General features: G+C 40.2%; 1 protein-coding gene across 1 annotated transcript in view; it reads right to left on the bottom strand.

Moving 5' to 3' along the window:
- Positions 1-12,241, bottom strand: part of Fbn1 (fibrillin 1) — a 206,242-nt gene that overhangs the window by 60,166 nt on the left and 133,835 nt on the right. The window contains exons 23-31 of the mRNA XM_090358457.1: positions 11,091-11,216; positions 10,363-10,590; positions 9,122-9,247; positions 8,890-9,018; positions 8,192-8,317; positions 7,814-7,939; positions 6,523-6,645; positions 4,758-4,883; positions 4,100-4,225 (exon numbers count right to left, since the gene is read on the bottom strand). Coding sequence (XP_090214583.1) covers positions 4,100-4,225; positions 4,758-4,883; positions 6,523-6,645; positions 7,814-7,939; positions 8,192-8,317; positions 8,890-9,018; positions 9,122-9,247; positions 10,363-10,590; positions 11,091-11,216 — 1,236 coding nt within the window. The remainder of the gene's footprint in view (positions 1-4,099; positions 4,226-4,757; positions 4,884-6,522; positions 6,646-7,813; positions 7,940-8,191; positions 8,318-8,889; positions 9,019-9,121; positions 9,248-10,362; positions 10,591-11,090; positions 11,217-12,241) is intronic.

Here is a 12,241-nt window from a genome sequence, read left to right as displayed (position 1 = left end):
TTTTCATTCCATTAACATCATACTTTACTAATTAACTAAGTGAATATATAAGAAACAATAGATTGTTAAAAAAAAAACAACAACAAAAAAAAAAACCATGTTGGGGCCTGGAGTTTGGCCTAGTAGTAGTACAGTGCTTGCCTAGCATGCATGAAGACCCAGATTCAATTCCTCAGTACACAGAAAAACGCCAGAAGTGGTGCCGTGGCTCAAGTGGTAGAGATCTACCCTTGAGAGAACCCGATGACAGTGCTCAGGCCCTGAGTTCAAGCAATGACACATTATTTTTTTCTTCTTATAATTACAATTATGTAGAATGAGCAGGTTTACTCTGGGACATAGGAAAATTGTAATCCAGCCCTAGGATGGATGAGCTATGTCCGAAGTAAAGGCACATTCTCTCTCCATTAAATCAAACATTCCTCTCAGCAATACCCACAATTTGGATGAAACATAAATAGGAAAAAAAAAAAAAGAACCCCTTAGTATCTGTGTGGGCTGGGAATGTAAGGCAATAAGTGGATTCTGAACATTGAAGTGATTGGCAGAAAAAAAAGTTTATTTGTTAAACTGGAAACAATCAGTAATGACAAGGAGCTGAAATATTTAGACCAAGCTGTCATGGAGCCCAGAGGGCTTTTTGTTTTGTTTTGTTTTGTTTTTTTTTTCTCATCAAACAAAGTCCTTCCTTATGAAATAGCGTACATGCTTTTGCATTCCTTTCCAGAATATTCATTTGAAAAAAATCAATCGATGTATATCTATGTATCTGTATTCTGTATATTTTTCCCACACAACACAGTTCCAATGTGTATTCCTGTGGCTTTTTCCCCCCCTAGTCCTAGGCTTGAGCTCAGGGCCTGAGCACTGTCCTTGGACTTTCTCAAGGCTAGAGCTCTACCACTTGAGCTTCAGCACCACTTCCAGCTTTTTTCTATGTGTGTGGTACCAAGGAATTGAGCCCTGGTCTTTGTGCATAAATAGGCAAGTACTCTACCACCACGCCAAACTCCCTGCCCCTGTGGCTTTTTTTTTCTGTTGTTGTGTGGCTTGCTCATCCAATTAGGCAGGATACATATCTCTATTTACATTAGTTGCCTGGGACATTATAAACACTTGTCTTTATCATGCCAGTCACCAAGGTAACCTGACGGTACTCTAAATTACCAATGACACCAATTTTAAATCAAAAGCAGGCTAAGAGAACCCTTGCTACATGAGACTGCAAAAATATTTTTGGCCCACGGCTTTTTAAAAGTTGTTTTAAAAATGTATCAAACTTCCTGCCAATTTCTGTTTATAAAAGTCATTTCCAATCCAACATTATGTGGTTGGTGGCCATAACAAAACAGGACTTAAAATCTCTCTCTCTCTTCTCTAAGGCAGACTCACCTCCTACAGGTCACTCTGGTGACACCTTCTCAGGAAAACCATTGAGTAACTGAGAACACAGTGGTACTGGGTCATGGCCATGGATGGAAGAATTAGGAATGACATTCAGGAGTCCACTGCTCAGATGAGAATACTGAATCTCTGCTACTCTGACCCTAAACGGTCCATGAAAGCTAAGGCTTCTTCTACGAGTGCTGTGAGGTATGATCCAATTGAAAAATTACTTTAGGCAGCAATTTAAAGGAATGGGCAAGATACCAGTCCTGCAGAAAGGATGGGGTATTTCTTCTCTTCATGGCTCACACTCAACTAAAAGTTGCTGTGAAACAGATGTCATCTGACATGTAGCACTCGTCACCAGAGTCTGCAGATCCAATGATTAAAAAAAAACAAGCCTTTCCCATGTAGAGAGTGGAAATATCTTCCTTTAGATTGATTTTAAGATGTATTGGTAAAGAGTCATAGAGAATTTTCGATAGATTAGATGTTATGCCTTTAAATTGAGCTCTAAATACAATGTATGTCTCCTTTAATAAGAAAGCAATTGTTCTGATTTATTGACTGATCCGGTGTCAGTGTTGTTATATACATTATATCTCATTTATCTAAAACACGGCATGAAAATTTAAGCTTTCTCTTACACTGAAAATAACTGGATACGGTGCATATTCCAGTGGGCTAGAATATGGAGTGCTAGAGATCCTTTATTGTAGGCAATGAGGACTCTCTATGAAATTAACTTTCATTAGCTTCACTGTATTGACTTTTATTGAGCTTAGCATAGCCAGGTATGGCATTGCTCTTCACTAAGTGAGTCACAGTAGAGGCCTATGCTGCCTTCTCTATTACTTCCACACCCCTTACCACGTCACTTATTTAACCTGGAAGCTAAACATAAACCTTGAATGTCATAATCATTTGTAGCTAAGAAACTATATGGAAAAAAAAAACCCCAAACACCCAGAGCTTATATACCGTGCCATTGATCTGGACGACCAGCCAGGCTTTGTGTGAATAATAGAGCAAATGTAAAATCATTCCAGCTTTATGCCTTTTTCCATGGTTTGGCCAGAATTTGACCTTTCTGAACCAGCAGTGATGTTACTGCCATTATCCTTTTTATTGGTAACCTGACACTTGGCAGATGACTAGGTTGCAGAAGTATGAATTTATTCTGATGCTTTCTTGACATAAGTAAGAGGAGAAGCTGGGCTCTGGTGGCTCATGCCTGTAATCCTAGCTACTCAGGAGGCTGAGATCTGTGGGCTGCAGTTCAAAGCCAGACTGGGCAGGAAAGCCAGTAAGATTCCTGTCTCTATTTAACTACCAAAAGTTGCCAGAAGTAGAGCTGTGGCTTAAATGGTAGAGCACTAGCCTTGAGCAAATTAAAAGCTCAGGGAGAACATCTAGGCCCTGAGTTCAAGCACAAAAAAAAAGCAAAAAAAGCATAGCAAATATTTTCATGTTAGTTATGTGCCACTATGCTTTGCCAGTTCTAAATTGGTTTTTGGATTAAAGCCTTCTATTTATATTTTAAAAAACTCAAAAATCTAATTCAAGCTTATCATGAGCTCTATTTTGCTTTAAATTATATTTATGTCATTATGTGTTACATTAAAATAAGCCAGTAAAACCATATTATGTTACTCCATGCACTTATAGCATCATGACTTTATGTTTGAAAGTACCAACTAGACACTAATAAAATAATGTCATTGTCACAGCACGCCTTCATCCATTTGGCAATTAAAAGAATAGCTTTTTTATATACATATTGGGAAAAATTTTTCTCAGGCACTATTGGTATTAGGTGAACAAAATTGTAAATGATTCAATTATCACTTAATAGGACTTGCTAAGTCCCATGAATAAATACCTATGTGGGTAAAAGCAAACACACCAAAAGCACTCTTTTTTTTTTTTTTGTGGGTCATAGGGCTTGAACTTGGCCTGGGCACTGTCCCTGAGCTCTTCAGCTCAAGGCTACCATCCTACCCCTGGGCCTGGGTGCTGTCCCTGGGCTCTTCACTGGTCTCTTCAACTCAAGGCTACCTCCCTATCCTCAAGCCAAGCCCCACTTCCCATTTTCTAGAAGTTAATTGGAGATAAGACTCTCAGGTCCTTTTGTGCCCTGGCTGGCTTTGAACCTTGATCCTCAGATCTTAGCCTCCTCAGTAGCTAGAATTACAGGCGTGAGCCACCGCACCCAGCTCAAAAGCACACTTATTCTAGGACCTGGAGATAGCTGATATATGAATAGTAAGATATCTATCTCAGAAGGGTAATTTCATGTATAAAACTTTAAACAAGGGGTCATAAGTTTGGCCTAGTGGTAGAATGCTTGCCTAGCATGCATGAAGACCCAGTTTCTATTCCTCCGTACCACATACATAGAAAAAGCCTGAAGTGATGCTGTGGTTCAAGTGGTAGAGCTCTAGCCTACAGAAAGCCCAAGGATGCTGCTCAGGCCTTGAGTTCAAGTCCCAGGACTGGCAAAAAAAACACACAAAAACCTTTAAACAAGCAAAATGTTCACAAACAGTATCATATATTAAGGCTTGTTACTTGTATTCAAATATAAAGTATGACAAATTCTAAATGTACAGGAGCTACATTTATGAAAAGTATATAATATGCTTTATAATACAACTTAAATGTCAATAGTCTTTTGACATTTGATTGTTCAATATGAAAAAAACCTACATACCTGTGCAGCCTGTCTTTCCTTTTTTGCCTGAATAGCCCATGTCACAGTGGCAGATGAAGGAGCCTTTAGTGTTTTCACAGGTTCCACTGAGGCAGATGTTTGGATTCAGGTCACATTCATTGACATCTGAAACAAAGAGATGCTGTTCATACACCCAACTCTCTGATACAACTGAGTTCTATTTCCCTGAGAAATAGTTATGGCAAATTAATTAGAAAAAGTTAAACACATTTTGGGATTTAAAAGAAAAAACAAACTCAAATTTTGTGTGCATGTGGGTGTTGGTCCCAGAGCTTAAATTCAGGGTCTGGGCTCTGTTCCTAAGCTTCTTTTTACTTATGGCTAGTGCTCCACCACTTGGGCCACAACTCCACTTCTGAATTATGTTTACATACTTTCAGAAGAAAAAAGGATTATCAGATTTAGGTTCATTATTGGCTTTCCCCACTGCACAGGACTCATGTAATCTGAGTAAATCATATAAGCAAGCTTTCACCTGATCTGTGGAAGCACAAGATATTTAAAATACAAATTTTATGATCCTAAATAGCCTTCTTTTCCTATGAGAGCCATTTACCCACAAATCATACTATCCTTTTGGTAATTTTATAATGCTGTGACAAAGCAGACAAGTGAGAAAACTGTCCTCTTTCCTTACCTACACAAGTCTTCATGTCTTCAGATGCCATGAACCCATCAAAGCACAAACACCGGTACTCTCCAGGTATGTTTGTGCACTGGCCTCCATCACAGATATTGGGATTATCTTCACATTCATCAATGTCTACAAAGAATAAAAACAATGACCACACGTGGATCCATTATTCAGGGAGAAAACATTAGGTGACTCAAGTAAACAAACTCAATCTACTGGCACAAGATTATAATTCTCACCTCCAACTGAAGCTTTATACAATTATCCTACTCAGTCATCCTGGGTGAAAAAGAATTATTTTTAAGCTTCATAAGATGCTGTTTAAGGGCATCTCCAGGCTCCTCAAAAAAGTCTATCCTCTAAATAGAAATTTTAAGTCACATGAATTTATCAGTCAAAATGAGTATTATTTTTATCATTGTCAAATCATAAATGCCTAATGTCTATTAGCTTCCATTTACTGATATTTTAAGGTAAAATCTGCTTCAAATTTTGTGTATCTCCTTAGATATACTTTGATTTAAAAATCTTTGTTTTTAATATTTACTTTTTTCTAGTCAAAGTCACATGTGTAATTTGTTCGGGAGAGTTTTCTAAGTCAAATAAAGTAATTGTGGCTCCTAAGTACAAATTCTCTTCTTAAGAATTTTCATTCAGGAAGTGGGTGGGGAAAGAGACAGGAGAAAATGAGGACGGGGCAGTACTGTTCAAAAACAAATGTTACTTTACTTAAGTAACTGTAACCTCTGCACATCACCTTTATGATAATTTTTTAATTCAAATTTTAAAAATCTGCATTTTGGCTGGGCATGGTGACTCACACCTGTAATCCTAGCTACTCAGGAGGCTGAGATGTGAGGATCAAAAGCCATCCTGGGCACAAAAGGACCTGAGACTCTTATCTCCAATGACCCCCTAGAAAATGGGAAGTAGGACTTGGCTCAAGGGTAGGGCAGTAGCCTTGAGCTGAATCACTCAGGGACAGTACCCAGGCAGAGTTCAAGCCCCATGACCCACCACAAAAAAAAAATTGCACTTTGGAAGAATGATGAAAGAGATGATATCAACCAATAGCACTGTGTTCATAAATTGATTTGTTGAATGGTTAACTCCTTTGTAGTAGTATTTGACGGTGATAAAAATAAAATAACATACACGAACACACTGAGGGAACAAAAGGAACTTGCATTTCTACCATGACCTCAAGCAATGCTGTTGTTGCAGTCCGTGGATCATACCAGAATAGCAGTGAATTAGGTATAAAGGTCAACCTCTCTCAAACTCTGACCAATGGAAAAAAATGTATTTTCTTTTATTTTTTATTTTATTGGTGAGATAATGTATAAATGGGTTACAGTTACATTTGTCAGGTAGTAGATGCATTACTTTTCACACGTTGATACCTTTCATATTTTTGTCCCCGTTTCCCTCCCCCATCCCCCTTCCAATCATCTGCTTTCCCCCTTTCCTTCCTTATTTCAAATAAACAAATAAATGTATGTATAATATACCTGGTAAAAATGTCAGATACAGTAACAACATGAGATCTACTCAATTTATTATGTGCCCAGCACTAGTCTAAGTTTTATAATGCTCTTCCATAACATCTGAACCCCATCTAATAGCTAAAAACAACTGATTTTAAATATCTTGATCAAAGACATACATCTAAAATAACAAACAAGGATTTGAACCCAACACTGAGTCCAAATCCCAGCTCCTGAATCACTTACTTGAAAGCTTTCAGTGAGAGGCTTAATGTACTTACCCGTGCATGATCTCTGGTCAGGCATCAGCGCAAATCCGGGCTGACAGCTGCACTCATAACTTCCTTCAGAATTGGTACAGAAGGTTTCACAGCCACCATTCATTATGCTACATTCATCAATGTCTGAGAAAAAAAATGAAAACAGTATCACCTTGTAGCATGATCTCAGTGCTTGTCTCTTACAAAAGTTAGGCTGGAATTTAATTATCATGATAGAAGTATTAAGAAGTAGGACCCTAATAACATGATTATCCCCTAAAGGCTCCCTCACTGGTGGTATTGGGGCCAATGCAAAAGGATGAATCTGTTCACCTTCTGTTCTTTTCCCACTCTCTTGTTTCTGCCATGGTCAGATATAGAAAGAAGGTCCTTACATAATACTTTGATACTGGACTTTCTAGACTTTAGAACTGTATGTCCCATGAATTTCTAATTATCCAGACTAAAAGGTTCTGTTACCATAGCACAAAACGACTGAGATAATGTTCTCTGTATAGGACTACGGCAATTCTCTTGGTCACTGATTCAGCTATAGTTTAAAATTTTCAGTTTGATTGGCTGAGATTCCAGTCTTTATTTTTTTTTAAGAACCTGAGTTGAAAAGTTCTGGGTTTTCCTATTTCAGAGAATATGTGCTGATGTGTAGTTTGGGAGAAGACCATGTGAGATTTGTCTGTTGTATGTGGTGTATACTCAAAACAAGGCAAAAACTGGCAGTCTCTATAAGATTTCTATTTCATGTAGGGCATGTGAGCCATGCTTTGCAGCATAATTATACAGAAGACCACTAGGAAGCAGAATTGTTCTCAAACAAATTCATTTTTATGGAGGGTCATACATAACCTCTACTTCAATGCAAGCTATGAACATTCTATTGACTTTTCCCACATAGTTTTCTTTTGAAGTTTTTAGCTGATCTGTGCCACCTAAGGGCGGATATCTCACCCATGTTCCTCTTTTCCACAGCACTCATTATGTTTAGTTTATCTCAGGGCTCCTTATCACTGGCTGCTTTGCCTTAGCATGCACGCCCATAAACAATGCATAGGCTTGTGTTCTTTCCAAACAACACACATCAAATGATACTCACTGTAGTTAAAACATCCCATACCTTTCACTCAACTGGTTCTTTAAACCAAATAAACTGGGTAAGAGCTAAATATTGTGATCTACTATGAGAAAAACTTTGGGGGGGGGGGCAAGGAACATGAAGGCAAAGTAGTGAAGAAAACAGACCCCAGACTGCATTGCTTGAGAGTTTTATAAGAGAAAAGGGAAGTTTAGAGCTCACCAACACAGAAGAGCCTGTCGGGGGTAGAATGATATCCAGGATTACAGGCGCACTGATATTTCCCTATAAGGTTCACACAGCGACCATTGGGGCAGAGGTTTGCGCTCAGCTCACACTCGTTGATGTCTGTTCAGAAACCAAGAAGAATAAGCATGTAAACATGGGCTTCTTCTCAAATTCATTAATCATTATTTTCACACATAGAGATGACAGCACCTGGATCATATTTATCGCCTGCTCTTTCCCCCTTCTACTTCCTCCAGGCTCTCCCCAGCTTAACCTTACCACCACAGCACCTCTGGTTCAAACAAGCTCTGACCCAGGCAGAGATACTTCTCTGACTTCAAAAAAAGTGATCTGAAAAATCTTTCTTCTTACCAATACATGCAGAGATGTTTGGGGACAGCTGGTGACCAGGTGGACATTCACAGCGGTAACTGCCTTCTGTGTTTATGCAGGCACCTCCTCGGCACAGGAGAGGATCTCTCTGACATTCATCAATATCTGCAATGGAAATAAGTAAAGTTGAAGAAGTTGGTGATGTCCTGTTCTACCTAAGCAAGTCGTTCTTTTCACTGTTCATCAGTGCTGGGACTCGTCATTGCTAACCATTTGCTCCTCTCTCCCAAGACGTAGCCATCTAGGACCAATCACTGACTGAACTGGCAATGAAAGCATAATACCCTGACCTTGTCTCAACACGAGGCAACTCTCTGGTGCAATTCACACTCTAAAGCTCCCTATCGAACCAGAGTAAGGCTACAATGCAGATCAACTCGGCCTTTCTTCCCACCCCGATGGCTGAAATGGGACCCTTATCACAGTTCATATCTAAATTGCACTCAATTCACTACAGACAGGTGTCACACTCACAGCTAATGGTCCAGGTCACCCACAATTGTGCAACACCAACTCCCTGTCCATTCCCCACATCAGTTTCTTTCTGCCCAGACTGGCTCAGTGGTCGGGATACAAGTGTGGTAGGTAGCAGAAAGAACCTGGGACATATGCTATCTGACACAGAACCTTCTGGAATCCTTTTCTTCCTCTGCAGACTAAAGGGCTACAAAACTCACCCATGCAGTTCTTCATCATCATAAATCCACTTTCATAGCCTTCATCACACTTGCATTCGAAGTCCCCAGGGGTGTTCACACACTGGCCTCGGCCACACAGGTCCGGAGATATGCGGCACTCGTCAATGTCTACATTGAAAGTAGGAGCAGCAGCAAGTGAGTGGCTATGTAGGGAAGAGAAAGGGATTGAAAGGCTGCCCCTCTTCTTGCTCCTGGAGGCCTGTTCACTGACCTGTGCAGTTCCTTTCTTCAGAATCAAGAGCAAAGCCACTGTCACACCTGCACTTAAAGCTGCCAATGGTGTTTCTGCACTTGCCGTGGGTACAGAGGCTAGGTATCATCTTGCACTCATTGATATCTTCAAGAAAAAGAAAACAAATGTTTGTGTGTTACGAATTAGGAGGTACGTGATGTTTTAAACTCAGAAGATTGGAGTGTCCTGACTTGAAAGAGACATTCCAAGGAATGTGTGATGATTTAGGAAGCATAACTATAATCATCTCCTGTTTTCAACTTCTCTATGGTAGCAGAAGAGGGGAAGAGAGAAAGGAGAGAAAAGAAGAGGAGGAGTAAAAAGAAAGATGATAGGGGGTAAGGGGAAAGAGATACCTGTACTTCTCTCCAAAAAGATAATTAAGTGTATTTATATACTTATTCCCCATTTTTCTGAGTTGAAGTATTCAATAACTCAGTCCAGAGATTCAGTCTATCATGAGAGACAGCAGACAAAACTAGACAACCAAAACTAAGCAACCACCACTAAGATAATCCTTTTTCTTCTATATGCTCGCTCAAGTAGATAAGCTTTGTTTCCTTATGCATGCAAAGCTAAATTGATTTTGGAATTAGATTAAATCTATAACTTCTCATTTTTGATACGGATTTCACTTGACGGTAGGAAAAACTAAAGTAACAGTTGAAATGTCCTAAGTCACTGGAGTGGATTTGCCACAGAAATAAGGTTTACTGCACCAACTTTAAGCTACTCATGCTCCCTTGGTGTATGTGCCGATGGGTGATTGGGATGGGAATGCATCAAATGGACAGACATAAGGTCTGGTTTTGTTTTTGTTTTGTTGGTCGTGGGGCTAGAACTCTGGACCTGGGCGTGGTCCCTTGGCTCTTCAGCTCAAGGCTAGCGCTTTACCACTTTGAGCCATAGCGTCACTTCATGTTTTCTGCTGGTTATTGGAGATAAGAGTACCAGAGCTGGCTTTGTGCTGGGGATGGCTTTGAGATCCCCAGATCTCAACCTCCTTAGTAGCTAGGATTGTGAGGTGTGTGTGTGTGATAGGAGAGAGGGAGTCTAGCATAGACTGGACAGTTGGCTATTATAGAATTCAGAAAGTCAAGAATGAGGGATGTCTATGCTGATGGTATTCAGTGGCATTCCTTTGTTAAGAACTATGGGCTCATAATGAGTCAGTACAGTGATCTAAAAAGCCAACCAGTCAAGCACTGAAAACACTGTACCTTTGAAGAAGGGTTTTCCATTTGTGATGTCTTTTGTGGCAAAGCCAGGTCCTCTGGGACAGAGCTCCTCATACTCCGGGGTGTTTCTAACAGGACACTCCTCACATTCCTCAGTCCCCCAGGCGGCTCCCACGGAGCAGCAGCAGGCATCCATGCGATGGCGGCCCACAATGGGGAGCGTACACTCCTCATCATCATACCTCAGGAAACAGGTTTCCAGGCGGATATCTGCCAGAGGAGAGGGGAGGGGATGAGCCCAGCTATTCCCTTTCACTGCCTCAAATGGCCAACTTCTGCTTGGCAAAGTAGAACACACATGCTAACTTGCTATCTACATAGGGACTACAATTCGCTTGAGACAAATAGGGTACGTGGTGGGTATCTACTTGTGAAAGGTTCCCTGATAACCTCAGGTGGGTTCTGATAGTTCTATGGCAAGAAGAGTAAATAGTCTGAGAACTCCCACAATGCTCCTTGGTGATGCTTTCTCCTTACATTCTGTAGCAGCCTCAGAATCTCCTCTCTAGGGAAGAGCAAGCTGCAGTGGATGGTGGAAACATATCTGAGTTAGTTCAGTCACCACTTCATTTTTGGAGAGGTGGAATGGGGGAGTCTGGGATGAAGTCCATTTGAACTTGAAACCACATGTCCAATTATTTTGGGCTAACTCAATTCTTAACAATAGTTAAGAAATGCTCATTAGGGGGAGAAACGAGTTTCATATTTACCAAGGCAGATTCTTCCTGTGGCATCCAAAGTCATTCCATTGGGACACTGACATTTGAATGAGCCCCTGGTGTTGACACACAGACCATTTTTACATACTCCTGGAAACACTTCGCATTCATCAATATCTAAAAAGAAAAAAAATCCCATGAAAAAAGAAAAAAAATCCCATGAAGTTAATACATTTTTTTTCTGTGTATGTGGTACCGAGGAATTGAACCCAGGTCTTTGTGCATGCTAGGCAAGAACTCTACCACTAGGCCAAACTCCCAGCTCCTGAAGTTAAATACATTTGTTTAAGATAATCCTACCTTTTTCCAGTTGTAGATTCCTAATCATTCTCACAACGGAAAAGATTATTTTGAACTGGTTAAGTTCAAATATCTACCTTGTTTCAGCTCTAAATAAGTACTATTTCTCGGTTGGCTAACAACTGGTCCTCCTCTCCCTACCACTAATAAAAATATGAGCGCTTCCCCATCAGTTTCAGGAGATAACTTTGGAGGCTTAGAGACAGAGAGCAGGTTCTTAAGAATAGCTCTCATAGCTGTGAATATTTCAGGAGAAATTTCTATGGGCCATATAATTAGCTTTAAGAAATCAGGTGTCTGGTGGCCGGGAGTTTGGCCTAGTGGTTAAAGTGCTTGCCTAGCATGCACGAAGGCCTGGGTTCGATTCCTTGGTACCACATACATAGAAAAAAGCCAGAAGTGGTGCTGAGGCTCAGGTGGTAGAGCTCTAGCCTTGAGAAAGTCCAAGGACAGTGCTCATGCCCTGAGATCAAGCCCAGGACTGGCAAAAAAAAAAAAAAAAGAAAGAAAGAAATCAGGTGTCTGGAAATAAAACAAATAATAGAAAACCAGGAAATACATACAAAAAGAGAAACCTATTTTTAAAAAAAAAAAAAACAAACTGGAAAAGAAGCAGCTTGAAGATAAAGTAAAAATTGTGTTAAGTAACATGAAGGCTGATCCAGGGTGAGGAAATACTGAGAAGTCCTGCACACAAATGCATTGTACTTCTAAGCTGGTGATGCTCTCGGGTTGGTCTGTAAGCCCTGTGATGGTCCCTTCTCAACTTACAAAGCCAAAAGATGAGCCTGTGCCCCCAGTCACCATTCATTCCTCCTCTCTTAGACATACCTAGTTTGCTT

This window comes from Megascapheus bottae, chromosome 25 (assembly GCF_031878675.1).
Source record: "Megascapheus bottae isolate mThoBot1 chromosome 25, mThoBot2.hap1, whole genome shotgun sequence".
NCBI classification, from domain to species: Eukaryota; Metazoa; Chordata; class Mammalia; order Rodentia; family Geomyidae; genus Megascapheus; species Megascapheus bottae.
This window is presented reverse-complemented; position numbering and strand designations above follow the sequence as displayed.